The 21,132-nt window shown below is 51.0% G+C and overlaps 1 protein-coding gene across 5 annotated transcripts; it reads right to left on the bottom strand.

The window, feature by feature from the left end:
• Positions 1 to 82: 82 nt before the first annotated feature.
• On the bottom strand, positions 83 to 13,768 carry ACE3 (angiotensin I converting enzyme (peptidyl-dipeptidase A) 3). 5 transcript variants are annotated; one of them, XM_015458919.3, is made up of 15 exons: positions 13,247 to 13,768; positions 13,013 to 13,149; positions 12,447 to 12,605; positions 12,093 to 12,180; positions 11,771 to 11,914; positions 10,828 to 11,019; positions 10,613 to 10,710; positions 10,361 to 10,533; positions 9,837 to 10,060; positions 9,591 to 9,735; positions 7,764 to 7,862; positions 7,253 to 7,375; positions 3,156 to 3,340; positions 2,218 to 2,657; positions 83 to 281 (listed from the first exon to the last, which is right to left on the bottom strand). In XM_015458919.3, exons 1-14 carry the CDS (start codon positions 13,383 to 13,385, stop codon positions 2,233 to 2,235), a joined length of 2,331 nt encoding a protein of 776 aa, XP_015314405.3. In that variant the 5' UTR covers positions 13,386 to 13,768; the 3' UTR covers positions 83 to 281; positions 2,218 to 2,232. The 5 variants fall into 5 exon arrangements, with proteins under 5 accessions (XP_015314405.3, XP_059734554.1, XP_059734553.1 ...); XM_059878571.1 differs by having other exon boundaries at positions 83 to 239; XM_059878570.1 differs by lacking the exon at positions 83 to 281 and adding an exon at positions 386 to 681.
• Between the last annotated feature and the right edge of the window lie 7,364 nt (positions 13,769 to 21,132).

Raw genomic sequence — 21,132 nt, 5'->3', positions numbered from 1 at the left:
ATTTAAAACCACATATTAGCAAATGACCACTGATAAAAGTGTCTGAGTACTGGTTGAAAATGAATACAATAGAATAAGCAGATGGGGATGGGGTGAGGTTTACTGAAAAAGCCTTCTTGGAGAGGAGTGGGAGGAGACCACTGTTCACTGAGCATCTTGGTGAGCTTGAAGCTTTGCAGAGGGTCCAACAGCCAGTTTGGAGCCATCCTTGGAGGGCAAGCACTCAATAGGGCATGCACCTTAGGCAAAGGCCGATGATGGAATCAGTGCAAGGGGCTGAGCTGGGAGGTGGGATAAATGATAAAGACCCTCAGATGCCATTTTGCACATCTAGATTTAACTGATGGACAACCAACTTGTTAAGTAGTTAGACATGAAGGAAATATTCCAGTGAAAGAAACTTTACAGTGGAGGTCCAAAGAAAGAAACTTTACAACGGCGGGTGGGGGAGGGAGGACGGACAAGGAGGCTCAGTGAGAGTTTTGCTGGAGTCCAGGTGAGAGGCTTGGTTTCCTGGGCTGGTTGTACCTTTGCCATGCAGAGCCACAGTGCCTGATGCGGATCTCGTTGGCCACTGTGGCTGGGGGATGGGAGGGCTGCAAGTGTGGCCTCCTGGGCGGGGGGGAGGGGGTGCTGAGTTGTCCTGGCTGGCCCCATGTCGGGGGGGGGGGGGTAGGCTGGCTGTGGAGGAAAGGTGGGGCTGTTTCTCATGGGCTCAGGGCATGGGGTGCTGAGCTCTGAGGAGAAATTTGGGCAGTGGGACACTCATTCACTCACTTCCTCACTCACTCAAACATTTTCCAAATCCCCACTGTGTGCCATGGCCTGTGCTGGCTACAGATGTTTCACTGTGTCCTGACCTTACAGAGCTGACAGCTAGTAATGGGGACAAATAAGGACATTACAGCAAGGCAAAGTAACAGCAGTGACGGAGACATCAAATGAGGGTGCTCTGGAGCCTGCGGTCAGAACAGAAAGTGCTCAGACTCTGCCAGAACTCAAGAAGACCTCTTGAAACCTGGACAGAGGTAGGCTCCATGGAGAGCTCGGCCCAGTCCTTCTGTACCCTGATCCCTGACTTCTGGGCTCAGATCTTTAATCTAGAGAGAGCCAGTCTCATCTCTTGGCCACCTTCCCGCTTGCTCAACTGCAGCCCTGATGCCTCCTCTGTGGTTTCTGGCTGTGATGTTACTTCCTCTCAAGGTTCCCCTAATTTCCGACAGACATTGATTTTCAGTCTCCCAGGGGGCCCCTGGGGCCTCAGTCCAAACTCAGTAAGTTCCCATACACTGGGTGTGGCACCCTTGTGTTAGACCCAGGCTGGAAAGAAAGGGCAAAGAGGGGCAGGAGCAGAGGCCTTCCCTTTCTCTTCCTAGGCTTGTCCCTAGAGCACTCATTCCCCAATGTCCTCCTTAAAGCTCTCCCTCCCCATCCTCCCCTCCTCCACTGAGCCTGGAAAGGTGCTGTTTGCCCTGTGCTCAATCCCCAGGGCAACAGGCCAGGCAGCAGGTGTGTGTGTGTTGAACAAGGCCATCTCTGGAGTGGAGTGGCTGGAGATGAGCTTTGTTTAAATATTAAAGAAGTCAATCATTAATCAAGCCTGGCTGGGTGCCCAGCTACCCACTGTCTGCATTTTGGAGGGCCCGGTCTGGGGCCGGGATGGGCCATGGGGCAGTTTATAAGGCTCCTTGCATCTCAGACAGCTGACAGGCAGCTTCTGGGGGCTGCGTTATGCAGCCCAACACAGTGCCGGCCAGTATACAGAGTTCAGCGCTCATGAACTGACAGGATGTATAAGGAGTGTCTGGTTCTACGTGCATGCATTTTCTGAAGGCACTGAAGCAGTGTCCTGTTTCTAACTATGGCAGATACTCCTTGGGTATTGCAGCCTCTGTCCAGCCCCACAGTAGAATTTCTGAAGAAAACATCATGTGAAGAACCAGTTTTGGGGTGAGGGGCTGGTTTGGAGGGATCCACTAAAACTATGGATCCTGAACCCCAGGAGAAGGAAGCTGGTCTGGAACCCAGGGCAGACATGGAATCACACAGTCACCCATGCACATGGCCTCACATACATGAGTTCACAAACGCACAACTGCCCATATACCCAGATCTGCCACGGTTGCACCCAATAGCAGTTGGGTGCTATTCAGGCAAGCAGTCCCCTCCTCCACCGCCTCTCCATTTGGCCACCCTCCTCCTTCCCCTAAACCTCACCAGTTGCAGTGGTGTCTAGTCCCAGCTCCCCCATTCATCTCTCATCCACGGAGGCTTCCTGTTGTGCTGTGTGAAAATCCAAATGATGAGGCCAATGGAGCACAGCATCAGGAGGAGGCAGAGGCCCAGCAGCATCCACTGTCTCTTGACAACTTGGTGGGGCTCCATCGCTATGCCCAGAAAGCAGATTTTCGATGCTGGCTTGATGGCGCTGGCATCCTGTGATCTGGGGCTCTGTGACCGGGTGCTCTGTGACCAGGTGTCTTGTGTACTGGTGTCTTGGGTCAGTGAGCTTTTTTCCATGGTGTACAGCCTGCGGCCCAGCAGCAGGACTGCCAGTAACATGACAAAGCTCAGGGCCAGCAACGTCCACTGCCAGGATTTGACCTGGTCAGAGTTCAGCTCCATCCCCAGGAATGCTGCCCTGCTTGTTTCTCTTTCTGTGGAAGACACAGGAAACACACAGAGCAGGTGAAGCTGGGGAGGGTGCCTCATGGTGACCAGAGGGGATCTGATGGCCACAGACATTTTCCCCCAGCCTCTGGCACCTGCCTTCCAAAAGTGAGGGCCTTGCCTTGGAAGGAGGATAGGAAAGAGGAGAAGGAGGAGGAGGAGGAGCAGCGGATGGCACAGGTAGGGCCATGTACCCCATGGAGCCCAGCAGTGGCTCCATGCAGGGTCAAGAGGTAAAATGCCCACCCCGTGCTCAGATCCACCCTGCAGTCTAGCCGGACAGTGGGCAAGGAAGCCTCCGAGCCAGTGGCTGGGGCATGGGCTGTGGTCTTGGCCGAGGCTGTATCAGGTGCAGACAGGGTCACACTGCAAGGTCCTTAATGGGCGAGGGGTGAAGGCTGAGCTGTGGTAGGGGCTGGCCCAGGGCAGGCTAGGGTCGGGCCTGGAGCTGAAACAGAGGTGGGATGAGGGTCAGATCATCAAACCTTCAAAGGAACAGCTGAAGTCTGGCCAGCCCAGTATCTCCCCCTGCCGCACGTTCTCAGTGACCAGCCAGTTCAGCAGGGGCTTGAAGTAGGTCATGAGGGCCTTTGTAGACACCTTGGTCTCCCCGGTCATCTTCTCCAGGACCTCTGGCCAGGGCTTGCTCGAGCCCAGCTTCAGGACATCCCTGGGAGGGTAAGTACGGCTGTGAGGGTGTGTGGGGGCATTGGCTGATGCTGCTGGGACCCCTCAGTATGCCCAACCCCACCTTTAGAGTCTGACTTTGCTAGCCAGACTCTCCCAACAGATGTTCAGCATAATGGATAAAATCACAAGCTCTGTATGGAAGAGGCCAACACAATACAGTAAAACAATTATCCTCCAGTTAAAAAAAAAGAAAAAGAAATCTCAAACTTTGAAATAATACTAACCTGTGTTTGAATCCTGACTCTGTGACTCAGCTGTGGGACCCTGGGCTGGTACTTAACCTTTCTGAATCTCAATTTCCATATCCATAAAATGGAGAAAATAACAGTACCTACCTCTTAGGGTGGTTGTGCTGACCAAATAGACACAATTCTGGGAGCATAATTAGGTAGGCAATAAATGTCTGATTACTATTATTATTATTACTAGTACTACCACCGTGAGGATTATTATTATCCTGGACTCAAATAAGCCTAAAGTCATGAAACACTCTTTCCCATGAGGTGCTCAGTGTCAGTAGAGAGACTGCTTTTCAGTCCCTTCCGGTCTCCCAGGGAGTGTTTGGGAGGATTAGTGAGATTGCAAGCGTGGGATGTGCTCTGTGCACTGCCTGCGGCACTGCAGAAATGTCAGCTGCCTCGAGGCTCATCAAGTGCTCCGTGGCAGGGGGTCTAGCCTTAGGCTTGGCCCATGCACTCAGGTAGGGGGACAGCTTGCGCTGCAGCCAGGGCTCCGGGCTCCTCCACCCCAGTGTCCCCTGCAGAGGCAGCAGAAGGTGTATGTGATACTTCTCAACCTGCTTCCCCGATCTGACCTGGAGAGGTGGGGCTGAGAGGCCCAGAGGCCTAGAGTATGAAATCTAGGCCATCAAGACTCAGGTTCAAGACCCAGCAGTGCTAGTTATGGGCTGCACAGCCACAGACGATCAACTTAACCTCTCTCAGCCTCAGCTCCTTCATCAGTAAAACCAGCCCCCATTAATTTCACTGTGGTGAGGATGAAGACACTCAATGGCAGCAAAGAGGGCTTTGTAGCTTGCAAAGTCTTATATACATTGCTTAATAAACAACTGGGAAAGAATAAGGTGGGGAAACTAAAGGTCAGTAGATCCATGCATGGCAGAGACCACTGGGGGAAAATGTAGTTAGGACCCTAGAGAAATGGAGGAGAAAAGTCATCAAGATAGAAAGGAAAAAACCAAAGGAAATCCCATAACTACATTTAGGTAAGAGGATTTTATCAAGTGGCAGGTACTGCAGAAAAGGAAGGACCTGGTGGGGTAAAGTCTCAACCACTGAGAGTCTGCCTTCTCAGAAGTAGTCCTTCAGGCTGGGTGGGACAAGAGTTTTGATGCAGGCAGCACGTGAGACTTGCGAAGGTGACAACTGGGCACTGCCTGGAGCCCTCAACTCCAGGGTGGCAGAAATGGGCCCATGGACAGGATCAGGTCCTCGTGGCTGCTTGGGTGAGGCAGGGGAATTTGGGAACTTGGACCAAGGCCACTTCTACCTTCTATTCTCAATGGCACCAACCTGGAGGCTGCCCCAGGGCGATCACACTTAGGAAGATGAGTCGAAAGTAGCAAAATCAAGTTTTAAACTCGATTAGGGAAAAGAGCAGCCAAGAATCTTGCCCTTCCCCTTCTCGCCTGCAAGCGCTTGCCTGCCCCATCCTTCCACAAAAGGCCTAGAGATGACTGGTGAGTCCTTGGCGTGCTTTGGTACCAAGTCAGACCCTGGGAGCCTTATATGTCCTGGGTGGAGAGGGGTAGGGAAATGAGAAAGACTGAGGTCAAATGTCTCACCGATCAAGTGGGATAAAGGCTCAGTCAAAAGTGAGTTGATGCTGGGCTTCCCTCATGGCTCACTGGTAAAGAATCTGCCTGCCAGTGCAAGAGACACGGGTTTGATCCCTGATCCGGGAAGATCCTCATGCGATGGAGCAACTAAGCCTGTGGGTCACAACTACTGAGCCCGTGCTCTAGGACACAGGAGCCACAACTGCTGAGTCCGCGTGTCACATCTACTGAAGCTTGAGCACTAGAGCCCAGGCTCTGCTACGAAAGAAACCATGGCAATGAGAAGCCCAATCACCACAACTTCAGAGTAGCCCCTCGCTCCCCACAACAGGAGAAATAGCCTGAGCAGCAATGAAGACTCAGCACAGCCAAAAATATAAAATTATTAAAAAAAAACAAAAAACTTAAGAGTTCTCTTGAAAATATCCAATGAATATTAAAATGTATTAAAAAAAAAAAAAACAGAAGTCTGCTATTTCTTGTACTCCTGCATTGAGGGACAGAGTTCCCTCCTTGGTCCCCTAGCAAGACCTCCTTCCCCTCTTTGCACGTTCACCAAATCCCTTTCCTGCTGCAGCAGCTCCTTTCTTGGCATACGGTTATGGGTTTATCCTGTGGCCCATTGCCCCCTGCTGGACGCAGGGCAGGCTGGCACGTGCGCAGGTAAATGTTTGCTGAGTGAGTAAATGATGGGCAGCCAGAGACACGAACGCAGGGAGCCGAGAGGCCCCTTCTGTTCCACACATTCTGAGAAGCTCAAACCTGGGCAGTTGGCTAGAACAAATCCCAGGAGTATGAAAAGATGAAATAGCAAAAAGACTAGGGAGACAAGAAGGCATGTCAAGTGCAGCCCTCCTGGGAGCAAAGGCAAGGATTAGTCTCGCAACTCTGTCTGGCCTCGTGGGTACTGACAAGCTGCATGGTGGAATCACGAACGTGCTCATTACATTTCCAAAGGAGGCTAAATTATTGTGGATAATTATTAGGATACTAAATAGTGGCTTTGTTCATCCTCTGGGAAACCAGGAATAAACTCAACATGACCTTGACCGATTATGGTAATGGACCTACTGAAATCGGTTGAAATGCAATGAGAAAAAGATTATGTCAGTGGGGCGGGCTCCATATCCCAGAGACTGGAGTGCTGATCCTGGGACCAGAGGACCCAGGTCTAGCTTCACCAGAACAGCATCCTTTATAACTGATGGAAGCAATAGGGTGGAAGATAATGTGTTCTGGAGTCACTTTGGGGTTCAAAGCATGATTCTGCCACTTCCTAGATCAGCAACATGAAATTATACTTCTCTGAGCTTCAGTTTCATCATTTACGAAATGTGGATAATAAAGTCCACTTTGCAAGTTATGAACTGCTAATGTGGAACACTGTAAGAGTGCTTGCTAGAGAGCCAGCCTGTGGAAGTAAAGGCTTCCAGCCCAGGTCAGCCTCTCACCCCACTCCAGGTTTCCTTCAGGGCCAGAAGCTTGCACCACAGAGGCAGGGATGGAAAGGATGGGCTAGACACCAAGAGCCGGGAAAAAAGACTGTGGGGAGGGGGTCAAAGTAGACCACAAGCTGATCAGAGTGGGCCAAGAGGCTGGTGCAAAAGCAGCCTGGATCAGCCCGGGAACTGGGTTCAGGCACCTCTGAGAAAAGACAGGCAAAGCAGAGTGCACCCCAGGGGGTATCAAGTGCTGCTGAGAAGCTAGGCAGGCACCTTGCAGGGAAAGAATAAGGGGATTCAGATGGAAGATGGAGGCAGAGGCGAGACCCCAACACTGGCTTCCCACCTGGGACAGTTCGATTTATTGACAACGTGAACAAGTGCGTGCATGCGTGTGTGTGCATGTTAGCAGGAGGGGCTAAACCATCTCTCTGACCACAGGGGCTACATAAGAGAAAACGGGCTTTGACTAACATAGGAGAGACCATGGTCTCTCAAACTCTGTAGTCTCTCATAGTCTGACAGAGGGAAGAACTTCCACTAGAACATAAGCTCTGCGCAGGGGACCTGGGGTGGAGCCAGGTGAGGAGAGGGGCCCAGGGCAGGCGTCCAGCAAGGTGGGGAAGGACAAGGAAAGGGGGAGGGCACTCACTCCAGGAGCTTCCCAGCCTCCTTGGAGTTATAGATGTCACAGCGGTGCAGCGGCCCCATGTGGCCCGAGGCCTTGCAGAGTGCTTCATGGAACTGGAATTGGAGCACGAGGCTGAGAAAGTACCTGGGGAGAGAAGGCGAGGCCGGCTGGGGGTGTGGCGGGGTGGGCTCGGGTCAGCGGTTACCATCAGGTAGGCTGGCCCTGGGATGTTGCAGGGTCTCTGCTTCCTAACCTTCTGGACTCATGCGCCCCTTCCCCCCTCCTGCTCACTTCTCGGGACAGCTGACACGCTTTTCCATCACGCTGCCCTCCGCAGGGGAGCTCATGTGAAAGCTCAGTGTGCTCAGGACAAGGCCCTCAGGAGGGTGTGCTGTCCGACGGGAGGAGGTGGGGAGGCGTGCAGGGGGAGGACATTTGGGTCTGGGGCCTTCCTGAAAATCCTCCACCTGGGTCCTGTGTCCCCTAACCCCCACCCCCTAGGCCGGTTCTGCTGGAGTGGCCCAGACCTTACCGTATGTAGGGCAAGCTGGCAGAGATGTGGAACTTGGCGCCTGGATCAAAGTCCTCCTCTGTCCGAGGGATGGGAGGGCACAGGCCCTGGTACTTCAACCTGGGGGTGGTGTTAAATCGGGGGCTTGAAAGTGCCACCTGGTAAGATTTCCAGAGCCCTTTTCCTTCTGGAGCATTTGCACAGCTATCACAGTGACTTGGCATGAGGAGGACACTTAATGCATTTTATTGATTAAATAAATGAGTTGAAAACACAGGGGATTGGGAATCAGAGAATTAAACAATTACAGGAGTTAACATCAAGCACGTCCTCTCTGCAGGAACCATGCTGAGTTCTCCACACAGGCTCCCTCAACACTATCCTGGCTCTGGGGACACGGGAGGGAACGGGCTAGGCAGGGTCCCTGCTTTCCTCCTAATGATGGGGGATGGCCATGGACCAACCAACCAAGTGGTTTCATCTGATAAGAAGTGCTGAGAAGAAAACACAGCACCATCCCTGCGGTATGGAGGAAAAGCGAGGCCTAGAGATCAGGGAGTTGGTAGCAGGACACGGCGGAGTCGCGGGCAGACCCCGGTAACTGCTGGCTTTGCCCCTCTGAGCTGTGTGACTGTGGGAAAGTTGATTGTTACTGAGCCGGGCTGTAAAGTGTTGTCTGTGAAATGGGCATAACGAGAGCCATCTTTGGGGTGGATGAAGTCTATGGAAAAGCTTGTCGTTTCACGTCAGCCCACTGGAGCCCTGCACAGTCCTCATGGGGAAGCTCCTCTCTCATCCACGAGGTTCTGTTCAAGGGCCAGGGAGTCGCCCCCTCCCTCAGCCTCTGGTTTCCATCACTCAGTCCAGATGGCTGGTGGGGGTGCCCTTGAAGGGGGCACAAGGTCAAGACTCTGCCAATCCCCCCAGTGAGGTCCAGTCCTGAATTTGGGGTGGGAGTCAGAGGGTGAGAGGACAAAGGGAGGGGCAGCCTGCTCTGCCATCCCTGGGTGGTAGGGTGATGGCAGGCTGGGCACCTGTAAAGGTTCAAGTCAGCCTAAGGGCCTGATGCAGAACTTGTGGGCCCTTTGGGAGCACCTGTGGCTGGCAGACCTGAGCTGGTGGGTCTGAGGATTGGTGGAGAAGGGGAAGCCTTGCCCATGCGCAATTATTATCCAATCTAACAGCCAGGGGTCGGTGATGGGATGGACACGGGTGCCCCTCACTCAAGACTGATGCCGCCCGACTGCTGGGGGGCTCCTTCACTGCCAGTTCCGCCCACAGACAGGCCTGGGGACAGAGTAAGAGACAGGTGTGTGTGTCTGTGTATGTGTGTGTGTCGGGATAATAGGAAAGGGGGCAGTGGGCTTGCCCTTGTCATATAAAAACTCTCCACCAAAAGGAAAGAGCTCAGACCCCAAACACCCCCTCTGCTGGCCCCACTGGGAGGCAGAGAAGGGAGGGGAGGAGCAGGAAGGCCTGCCTGGTGGTCAGCATCCCATTCTTGGAGGGGCTCAAGTGCAACCACCATGCGAGCTTGCCGGCCTCCAGGGATCCCCCGAGGGGCTATGAGCCTGCTGAGTGCTGGAGCCAGATTCAACACAATCCCCCAAGACTCATGCTCCGGCCCTACCCACTTCAGCAGGGATGCTTTTGTCTGGTGACAACAGACGGCCAATGCCACCCCAGGGCTTCCCCATGGCCGCAGATTAGCAGCATCACACGCCCAGCTCTGCCCCCGGAGGTGAGACGGTGGTGCCCTTTGGTAGCAGGCGGTCCCCTTGAGGCTGCCCCCAAAGCCCACCCTAGTCCAGGCGTGGCCAGAGGGGCCCGAATGGCGATCCTCCCCACCTGAGGTTCCACCACTCCTGGTTGTACACATCCTTCTCGATGGTGCCGTCAAAGACCTTCCAGCGAAACAGGTCCATCAGGTAGGCGAAGGGGATGAAGGCGATCTTCTCCAGGGCAACGCTCATCAGGAAATTGACCTCCTCCTCTGGGGAAAGCAGTGGGGGCAGTCAGGAGGTGGCTCTGGTCCCGCCTCCCTTAGGCCTTGCCCGGGGTCCCCAGGCCTGGGATCCTCCTGGTCCCCATCACCTTTGTCCTGGTGCTGTTGGCTGAGCAGGCCTCTGTTGAGCAGGTGCTTGTGGGAAGAGGCTGAAAGGGTGACCACCGACCCCACGGCCTCCTCGAAGGCTGGGTTGGCGCCTGCGCGGAAGATCACCGAGAGGTTCTTGTATTGCAGGAAGTACTGGATGTGGCCCATCTGGTGGAAGATGGACAGCAGGTCTTCTATGGTCACTTCGGTGCACTTCTTTATCCTAGGGTTAAAGGGCAGGGGTCAAGGAGCATGGGGATGCCCTGGGAAAAGGAGACATTTCCCTATTCAGGCTCTGTAAAAGGACTGGGTGGTTGGGCTGGAGACCAGCAGGGCCTTGTGCTCTTGGTACTCCAGGTGGCACATCCAAGCAGCGGCCAGACGCGTGGCTTTCACACTCATCTCCCCCAGGTGGCCGGCTCCCCGCCCCCCACCCCCCGGCTGCCACCCCGCTGAGACAGGCAGACAGGTGGAGAGCAGAAGGAGCAGAGGAAGGGGGTGATACCAGCCACAGGGTGAGCACCTGAAGTCCTTCCCGTTGTAGAAGTCCCAGGCGGACGCGTGGCACTCCACCTCCCGCCCGTCAGTTGGCCTTTCCATCATGGAGTTTTTCCAGAACTCAGGAGGGGTGGAAAGCAGCCCCATGGAGGTGAAGAATTTTTCAGCCTCTTGGAACATTTTCTCAGGCTTCCAGTGCTGTGGGGAAGAGGCAGAGTTTGGGGCCCCACCCGGGGGCTGTGGGGTGGGCAGGGCAGACCGGGGCCCGAACGCTGACCTGGCCTTGCATGATCTTCGTGATGTCCTCGGGGGGCTTCTCTGGGAAGGGCAGGGCCAGGTCTAAGATGTTGACCCAGGACTGAGCCCACATGTTCCCTGGAAGAGGAGGGGCAGGGTTAAGAGGAGGCGGGAGACCGTCTCTCCCCACCGACTGCGCGCCTGCTCGGGAGGCCTACTCCACCTGCCCGCCTCTGCTGCCAGCTGGGGCTTTACCCAGGACGTGGGCGGGGATGGGCCCCCTCAGGTCGATGAGCTCGGGCCCATAGAAGCGGTAGAGGGACCTGCGCACGTAGGCATGCAGGTTCAGGTAGAGCGGCTGCAGCTCCTGGAACAGCTGCTCCAGGTCTTCCTGCAGCGTGTCGGACTCGTACTTGGACCTCCACAAGGCCCCCATGTCTTGGTAACCTAGGACAGGGGAGGGGCTCAGGGGTGACCCCCACCCACCCTTCAGCCTGGCCTGGCTGGCAGGAAACCCAGGCACCTGCTAGGGAAGCCAACTGACCTCCTAGATCCTCAAGGTCTTTATCTGCCAAACAGGAAAAATACCCCCCACCAAGTCACCATCCGTAAAGGATGAGAGTGGGATGGACAGGCACTTAGCAAAGCACACACTGAGCATCCTCTGGGCCTGGGCAGACAGGGTCTGCTCCTCTCTCTCCACCTGGAGCCCCACCCACCCAGGCTGCCTTTCTTCAGATCCTCCCGAGGGCTTCTTGTTGCCCGGCTTGCTCCATCTTTCAGGCCTTGGATGAATGCCAGCAAGGCCCTCCCCGCCCACCTGGCTGAAACAGGGTCCCTTCTTCTCTCTCTGAAGCCCCATCCTTCTCAGCACTTATGGGTGGTGACTGGAAATGAGCGTCTGTCTCCCAGAGGCCTGTAAGCCCGGGGAAGGTGGGCACCTTCCCTGTTTTTCCACCTGTGCATCCTCAGACCCTCTCCAGCAATGGCACACCCCAGGAGTAGTGCTCAGTTGCTGTTTGTGGATCCACACGGACGAGTGAGCCAGCTCTGCACTCCCCAGCGGCAGGACTCAGGGTTCCTGTCTCCAGGTCCTACCCAGACTTGGCTTCACCCTTCCCAGCACTGCCCTGAACCCCCTGCAGGATGCAGTCTGCCCAGCTGGATGGGCTGGCAGGTGAGGGGTGAGGGGCCTCACCATTGAGATTCGCAGCCTTGTTGCTGAGCTGCACGTAGCGCTCAAAGGTCATGCGGAGCTGGCGACCCACGGCGTCCCGCCAGCCCTGCCAGGCCCACAGCAGCTCCTTCTGGTCTCGGGAGGTGGCCATGACTTCTTCGAGGTCTGTACCCAGAAAAGGAGCCGAGGTGGGACCTCACTCCAGCCGGCCCCCTGCCCTGTCCCGCCGTGGGTAGCCCTCCCCAAGTGCAGCTGGGGCTGGGAGGAAGGTGGGAATCTGGAGGCTACTGGAACGGGCTGTGCTGAGACTCTGGGGTGGGTGGGGGCGGGCTTGGGTGCTCACCAGGCTCCAGGGGCAGGCAGGGCCCCTCATTCAGGCAGACCTGGGCCATGCTGTACGTGGTCTCCATGTAGGCCAGAATCTCGTTGTACTGGGGGGGACAGGTGTCACCCAGGGCAGGTCCGCAGCCATGGGCCCACCCCCAGCGCTAGTCCCATCAGCTGGGAGAGGCAGGCCTGGCCAAGGCATCGTCCCATCTTCCCACTAGCCTCTGCTCACCTCCCCCACCCACCCAGAGGAAGCTCTGGCTCTGCCTCCCCCAAACTCCTTCCAGCCCCAGGCGGCTCCCCACCCGGCGGCCTGCCCACCCCTGAGGTGGGGAGCATGTGCCTGGAGACCTGGGGGCTCGTCCATCACCTCCCGGAGCTCCTCCTTGGGCAGGGCCGCCTTGTCTACGTTCAGCAGCTTACTCAGCATGCGCTTCACATCCGAGTCCTGGAAGTTGGCGATCTTAAACATGCGGGCCCGCGTGCCAAAGTACAGTGTGTGCTGGGACTTCTCCACGTCCTTGTACAGCTGGAAGGACGGTCACCATGTTTGTCATGTGAGGGTGAAGGAGAGGGTGAGGGCGTCACATGGAACTCCAGGGCCCAGCCCCACAACCTCCTTCCAAAGCCCCTTTAAAGGGTTTGGAGTCATTGAAACTTTGCCAAAAGCAAGAAGGGAGGGAACCTGCCCCCTACAGGCAAGCAGGTGATATTTACAAGAGGAAAGAAGCTAGAGGTTCTAGCCCAGACAGCTTTCAGGGCTCCAGGAGGCCTGGAGCCTGACGTCTGTTCCGACATGTGCTTTGGGGCTTCCCTCTCTCATCTAGCTCTGGAAGAGTGGCAGAAGGTGTGATTCCTTGGCCCCCCAGCACCCCTGCACTGTGACTCCTGAGAAGAACAAAGGGAGAAGGGGCAGGGGCGGAAGTGGTGCCACACCATCTCCTCTTGATTTTTCTTTGTGATGTTGGTGACATAGTTCCAGGCGGCCGCCATGAACTGGTTCCATACAACCTGGGCTGTTCGCTCGTAAAACTCCAGGAAGGCCTTTGCCACAGTCTCATTGTAGAGCTGGTCTGCAGAGAAGGAGATGGGCGTCAATTGTCCTGGGAGGGGCCTGCCCCTGCCTGGTCCCTGGGTCTGATCCCACGCTCTTTCAGGTCCCAGCCCCACCTGAGTCCTGGTCACCCTGAGCCATGGCACAACAGAAGAGCACAAGGAGGGAAGGGCCAGGGCAAGTCCATCTTGTTCCCATGACCAAAAGAACAGCAGAGCCGGAGGAGGCTGTGGCCCAATCACGGTCCAGCTCCATATTGTGACATCAGGGGCTAAAGGGTCAGCCGTGGAATGTCAGAAAAGGAAAAGCCCCGCCTAACTTCTGGCCCAACTGTCCCCATTTTACAGGTGAGGAGACTGAGGTCTAGAATGGTCTAGCCGTACACCTTCACACCAGGTCAGTGGCAGAGCCAAAAGGACAACCAGGGCTCTTAATATCTAGACCAGAGCTTGTTCCACTCTTCTTGGTCACTTCTCCCTGGCGTTGGAGCCACCCTTGATCTTGACCAGGGATTGATGAACCCCCTCCCTCCACAGGCTGGCATTACTTCTGAGCAGGTGAGTGGGAGGATGGATGAATGCACAGACGGAAGGAAAAGACCTCTCTGGGTCTCTGGATTCTGGAAGCACAGTTGTTTTTCTATGTTCTTCTGACTTGACCGCTTATGTTCACGTTTTTTGGCCTTTTTCTCTCTTGAGGGAAGTATGATCGACCCAGGGCTCCTCCTCTCTTTCACTGTCCTTACACCTGTTTCCCAAGGGAGAGCCCTAGACCATGAGTTTGCTGTCAGGAGGCACAGAAGGTAAGGGGCCATCTACCAGGATGAAAAAAAAAAAAAAGTACTTTTTGGTTGCTTGGTTATTATTTGGTTACTATTATCTTCACGCTATACAGTCACCCTCTGGACTTATTTATCTTGCAACAGGAAGTTTATACTTTTTGACTGCCTTCACCCATTTCACCCACCCACCCTTGCCTCTGGCATTCACCGTCTCTATATCTACGAGTTCAATTTTGTTTTGTTTTGTTTGGGGGTGTTTTTTTTTTTTTTTTTTTTTTTACTGTTATTGTTGTTGTGTGAGCTCAGTTGCTCAGTCATGTCTGACTCTTTGCGACCCTAGGGACTGTAGCCCCTCAGGCTAGTCCATATGGACTGTAGCTCCTCCAGCTACGGGATTTCCCTGGCAAGAATACTGGGGTGGGTTGCCATTTCCTCCTCCAGGGTATCTTCTCACTCAGGGATTGAACCCACATCTCCTGTGTCTCCTTCCTTGCAGGCAGATTCTTTACTGCTGAGCCACTGGGCAGGCTTTTGTATTTTAGATTCTGCATATAAATGAGATCATACAGTATTTGCCCTTCTCTGTTTGACCTATTTCACTTAGCATAATGCTCTGAAGTTCCATCCATGTTGTTGCAAATGGCAAGCTTGCCTTCTTTTACATGGCAGAATAGTGTTCCTGTGCGTGTACATGCACACGTGTGTGTGTATGTGTTACATTTTTAATTTCCATCAGTGGACACTTAGGCTGTTTCCATATCTCAGCTATTGTAAATAATGCTGCAATGAACATGGGAGTGCAGATATCAAGACTATAATTTCATTTTCTTTGGATACATACCCAGGAGTGGAATTGCTGTATTATATGGTAGTTCTTCAGGCACTCTATCAGATCTAATCCCTTGAATCTATTTGTTACTTCCACTGTGTAATCGTAAGGTATTTGATTTAGGTCATACCTGAATGGTCTAGTGGTTTTCCCTATTTTCTTTAAGTCTGAATTTGGCAATAAGGAGTTCATGATCTGAGCCACAGTCAGCTCCTGGTCTTGTTTTTGCTGACTGTATAGAGCTTCTCCATCTTTGGCTGCAGAGAATATAATCAATCTGATTTCAGTATTGACCATCTGGTGATGTCCATGTGTAGAGTCTTCTCTTGTGTTGTTGGAAGAGGGTGTTTGCTATGACCAACGTGTTCTCTTGGCAAAACTCTATTAGCCTTTACCCTACCTCATTCTGTACTCCAAGGCCAAATTTGCCTGTTACTCCAGGTGTTTCTTGACTCCGTACATTTGCATTCCAGTCCCCTATAAGGAAAACGACATCTTTTTGGGGTGTTAGTTCTAGAAGGTCTTGTAAGTCTTCACAGAACCATTCAACATCAGCTTTTTCAGCATTACTGGTAGTGATATTGAATGATTTGCCTTGGAAACGAACAGAGATCATTCTGTCATTTTTGAGATTGGATCCAAGTACTGCATTTCAGACTCTTGTCGACTATGATGGCTACTCCATTTCTTCTAAAGGATTCTTGCCCGCAGTAGTAGAACTGTGAACTTCCAGATGTTCAAGCTGGATTTAGAAAAGGCAGAGGAACCACAGATCAAATTGCCAACATCCGTTGGATCATTGAAAAAGCAAGAGAGTTCTAGAAAAATATCTACTTCTACTTCATTAACTATGCCAAAGCCTTTGTGTGGACCACAACAAAGTCTGGAAAATTCTTAAAGAGATGGGAATACCAGACCACCTGACCTGCCTCTTGAGAAATCTGTATGCAGTTCAGGAAGCAACAGTTAGAACTGGACATGGAACAACAGACTGGTTCCAAATAGGGAAAGGAGTACATTAAGGCCATATATTGTCACCCTGCTTATTTAACTTATATGCAGAGTACATCATGAGAAATGCTGGGTTGGATGAAGCACAAGCTGGAATCAAGATTGCCAGGAGAAATATCTATAACCTCTGATATGCAGATGACACCACCCTTATGGCAGAAAGCGAAGAACTAAAAGAGCCTCTCAATGAAAGTGAAAGAGGAGAGTGAAAAAGTTGGCTTAAAACTCAATATTCAGAAAACTAAGATCATGGCATCCGGTCCCATCACTTCATGGCAAATAGATGGAGAAACAGTGGAAACAGTGACAGACTTTATTTTGGGGGGCTCCAAAATCACTGCAGCCATGAAATTAAAAGACACTTGCTCCTTGGAAGAAAAGCTATGACCAACCTAGACAGCATACAAGAAAACAGAGACATCAGTTTGCCGACAAAGGTCTGTCTAGTCAAAGCCATTGTTTTTCCAGTAGTCATGTATGGATGTGAGAGTTGGACTATAAAGCTGAGCACTGAAGAATTGATGCTTTTGAACTGTGGTGTTGGAGAAGACTCTTGAGAGTCCCTTGGACTGCAAGGAGATCCAACCAGTCCATCCTAAAGGAAATCAGTTCTGAATATTCATTGGAAGGACTGATGCTGAAGCTGAAACTCCAATACTTTGGCCACCTGATGAGAAGAACTGACTCATTGGAAAAGATCCTGATGCTGGGAAAGATTGAAAGCGGGAGGAGAAGGGGACAACAGAGGATAAGATAGTTGGATGGCATCACCGACTCAATGGACATGAGTTTGAGTAAACTTTGGGAGTTGCCGATGGACAGGGAGGCCTGGCATGCTGCATTCCATGCGGTCACAAAGAGTCGGACACGACTGAACTGAACTGAGCAACTGAACTGAACTGAATTGAACTGATGGTAGGCTATTTTTAATTTTTTTTGAGAAACCTCCATACCGTTTTCCAAGTAGCTGCACCAATTTACATTCTCACCAACAGTGCACAAGGGTTCCCTTTTCTTCATTTCCTTGCTCTCACTTAACAGTTCTTGTCTTTTTGATAATAGCCATTCTAAGAGGTGGAGGTGATGTCTCATTGTGGTTTTGATTTGCATTTCCTTGATGACTAGTGAGGTTGTGTAACTTTTCATGTACTTCTTGGCCATCAGTAAATCTTCTTTGGAAAAGAGTCTATTCAGATCCTTGCCCATTTTTAAATCAAATTTTTCCTGTAGTTGTTTGGACTTCTATGAATTCTTCATGTATGTTTAATATTTAACCCTTTATCAGATAGTATATGATTTGCAAATATTTTCTCTGAGTCTGGGAGTTGCCTTTTCATTTTGTTGATGGCTTCTTTTGCTGTGCATCAGCTTTGTAGTTTGATGTAGAATCATTTGTTGATTTTTGCCTTTGTTGCCTTTTTTAGTGTCAAATTAAAAAAAAAATCTTGGCTAAGACTGATGTCTAGGAGCTTACTCTCTGTATTTTCTTCTAGGATTTTTATGGTTCCAGGCCTTACTTTGAAGCCTTTAATCCACTTTGAGTTGATTTTTGTCTGTGGTATAAGACAGGGGTCCAGTTTCATTCTTTTGCACGTGGCCATCCAGTTTTCTCAACACCACTTACTGAAGACACTATCCTTCCCTCATTGTATACTCTTGACTTTTCTGTCATAAACATATTGACCATATATGTGTGGGGTTATTTCCGGGCTTTCTATTCTGTTCCATTGATCTATGTGTCTGTTTTTATGTCAGTACCAAACTGTTGTGTTTGTTGTAGCTTTGTAATAAAGTTTGAAATCAGGAAGTGTGATGTCTCCAGCTTAGTTCTTCTTTCTCGAGGTTGCTTTGGCTATTTGGGGTCAAATATAGTATTTTTAAAAATGCAAAATACAGAGCTGAGATGGAAAGCAAGGAAAGGGACTATTCAGATGCCTGGGAGACAAGGAGGGCTCATGCAGCAGTGAGTGGGAGCCCATGTGAGCAATCAAAGTGCATCCATGCGCAAAGGGCTGCAGCATCAGCGCCCACCTGAGAATAGTCAGCTACAGTGGAAGTAATGCCTCCATCAGGGGAGCCAGCAGATGGCTACTTTTCTAAAAGGACTCTGCAAGAAACAACCATGAAACCAACCCTGAGGACACCTTCACAACCTGCTGTGTGCCTGGGAAGGGCTCCCCTGTGGAAGGCTATTCCAGTGAAGATGGCTCATAGGTCAAGAATACCATGTACAAGAGGAAATCCAACCCAGTTAGTGTTAGTAATGACCTCCACCACTAAGCACTGTACAGGGGCTAGGGACCTTTTGAGGGCTTTTGGGATATGAATCCTCACAACAAACTACGAGGCAGGTACTGTGATCAATACATCCAGTTTATAGATGAGGAAAAGGAGGGACAGAGAGGTTGGGAAACTTGCTTATAGTCACACAGCTAGCAAACAGTGGAGGTGGGACTCAAATCCACATAGCTCGGCTGCAGAGTCTCTGCTAAACTCTGGACACAGGCATGGATTAGACCACAGCCAAGGAAGGACAGGCATTAGGGAAATCTGAAAGGGACTTAACTAGGCTTCATACCATCTGCAAAAATAAACTCAAAATGGATTACAGACCTAAACATAAGAACGCAGACTGTAAAACTCTTTGAAGAAATCATAGCGGAAAAGCTTCATGAACATTGGATTTGACAATAATTTATTGGATATGCTACTAAAAGCATAGGCAACAAAAGAAAAAACAGACAAGCTGGGCCTCATGAAAATTAAGAGCTTTTGCACATAAAAGGACACTAACAACAGAGTAAAAAGGCAAGCAACAGAACTGGAGAAAATATTTGCAAATCCTAGATCTGATAAGTGACTAATAGCCAGAATATATAAAGAGCTCCCCAAACTCAACAGTGAAGAAACAAACAAGCCAATTCAAGGATGGGCAAAGGACTTCACTAGATATCTTTCTAAAGATTATCTCTAAATGGATCATAAGTACTTGAGAAGATGTCCAATACCACTAATCATTAGGGAACTACAAATCAAAATCTGAGATACCACTACGATGGCTGTTACAAAAAAAATTCCAAAAAACAAAACACAGAAAACATCAAGTGATGGCTAACACATGCAGAAATTGGAACATTTGTGCACTGCTGCTGGTACTAAAATGGTGCAGCCATTGTGGAAAAGAGTATAGAATTACTTTGTGACCCAGGAATTTCAATTTGGGATGTGTACCCAAGAGAAGGGGACTCGAATAGATATGGTGATGGCTGCACAGTAATTGAATATACTCAATGCCACTGAACTGTATACTTCAAAACGGTTAAAATGGGGATTTCCCTGGCAGTCCAGTGGTTAAGACTCTGTGCTTCCAGTGCAAGGGGTATGGGTCTGATCCCTGGGCGGGGAACTAAGATCCCACATGCTGTGTCAAGCCCCCCAACCCCCCAAAAAACGTCAGATGGTAAATGCTCGGTATATATTACAGCAATTTTTTAAAAATGCAGGTTTTTAAAAGTATAAGAGAAGGAACAGGATCTGTGAAGTAAGAATAAACTTTTGTGAAGACACTGGAGGTCTAGAACTAATAGAAGTGAAAAAAAAAAAGTATGGTTATTAAATTGGAAAAGTAGTCATCTCAATGCACAGGCTAAGACACAGCCAGGGAAATCACTTGGAGCACAGGACAGAGAGGGATGAGAAATACGAGCGGGAATGAGGAGACATAGAGGACAAAATAGGAGGCTCCCAGCAGGGCCTGGCAGGAGTCCCGGAGAAGAGACTGAAGAGGACGAGGAGATGACAGCTGAACGTCTCCAGAACTTAAGGCAGCCCAGGCCTGGAGGTGAACGAGCCCACTGCACTCCCAGTGGGAGGACATCCGATAGTACAGGAAGGAATCGTGAAGAATGTCTATCCAGCTCGCAGTGAGCTGCTCTGGGCGGTTTTCTCCATCTCTTCAGGGAGGGGCTGGTCTAACTTTGCCCTTCCAGCTCTCTCGGGCTGAGACTCGAGGGGATGCTTGAAGTGGGAGGCAGTTATGAAGCAATCTTTATCAGGAGATGATGATCAGGAAACTAGGCACCAGGAATTTCTACATTATCTCATCCGACCAATTGCAGCAATCTTGAGAGGGTTCATAAGAACTATCATAGGAACCATCTCACAGGCGTGAAATTGGAGGCTCAAAAAATGGAAGTAAGTTGCTCAAAGTCAAGTTCAGAGGTAGGATTTGACTTAGGCCTAATCTGAAGCCAGTCGATTCCCTACAGAGTCAGAGTGGGCAGCCTGAGGCAGGGTGCGGAGATTGGACAAACCATCATCACTTCTGGCCCGCATGGATCAGAGCTGGTCCCTGAGGGGCAGCCTTGGGCAGGGCTCAGCTCTCAGGTCACTGGCAGAAAATGTCAGAATGGCCCCTCTTCCTGTTGTCACCACCCCCTCAGCTATCCCCTAGTTAGGCACGGCCTCACCTCGAGCATCTGAGGAGGCAGAAACAGGAGTCTAAACGTTTTTAATATTTCAAAAGCCCTTGTGGATATAAGGCTGTTAAGTCTTCTTTGCAGCTCAGACCTTTTGAGTGCTGCCCACAGACTCTGACTGGCAGCAGGAACCCCTGAAGCTTGTAAAGATAGGAAGGGGGTCATATGACAATGACCTCTGTCTGCCAAACAGCTTTTGAAACATCAGGCTGAGGAGGGGGGGTCATTAAAGAAGACTTGGGTGGTAGAAGGCTTGGAACTATTTAGAGGCTATGTTTATAAATTCCACTGTCTCAAGTAATCATAAACTTCCACCCTCTTGCAAATCCGGAATACCTCAACTCCACATCCTGACCCATGGAATAGGCCTGCATGATTGCATCTACGTGCCCCCCAACACACACACACAAATACAATCACACACACACACACAGTCACAGGCACATAAACACAGATACACACAATCACAGACACAGGAACACACAGACACCAACACAGACACACATACTAACAGAGACACACAAACACACAGATACACACACACTGACACAACAGCAGCTAGAGACTGGCAGCGGGGCTGCAAAAGCTGTGGCACTAGAGGATACTAGGAGGACAGATACTAGGGTTGGGCCAAAGCCAAGAAAGGGCACAGGGCCAAGGGTCCTCCCAGGGGGGCCAGGCTTTGGCCAGGTTCTAGGTTTGGCATTTAAATACTAAGAAAAAGACAGTCTAGTCATGCTACCTGGAAAAAGGTTACACAGCTGTAAATACAGTGTGATCAGATTTAAAATACAGTGTTGAGAAAAAAAGGCTGGAAATATGTACACCAAGTGTCAACAGTGCTTGTCTCTCAGTGTTGATATAAAAAAGGCTTTTCTTTACACATTTCTGTATTTTCTAGAT

The sequence above is a fragment of the Bos taurus genome, chromosome 19, assembly GCF_002263795.3.
Source record: "Bos taurus isolate L1 Dominette 01449 registration number 42190680 breed Hereford chromosome 19, ARS-UCD2.0, whole genome shotgun sequence".
NCBI lineage: Eukaryota > Metazoa > Chordata > Mammalia > Artiodactyla > Bovidae > Bos > Bos taurus.
The sequence above is the reverse complement of the archived record's forward strand: the minus strand, read 5'-3'. Positions and strand labels throughout refer to the sequence as shown.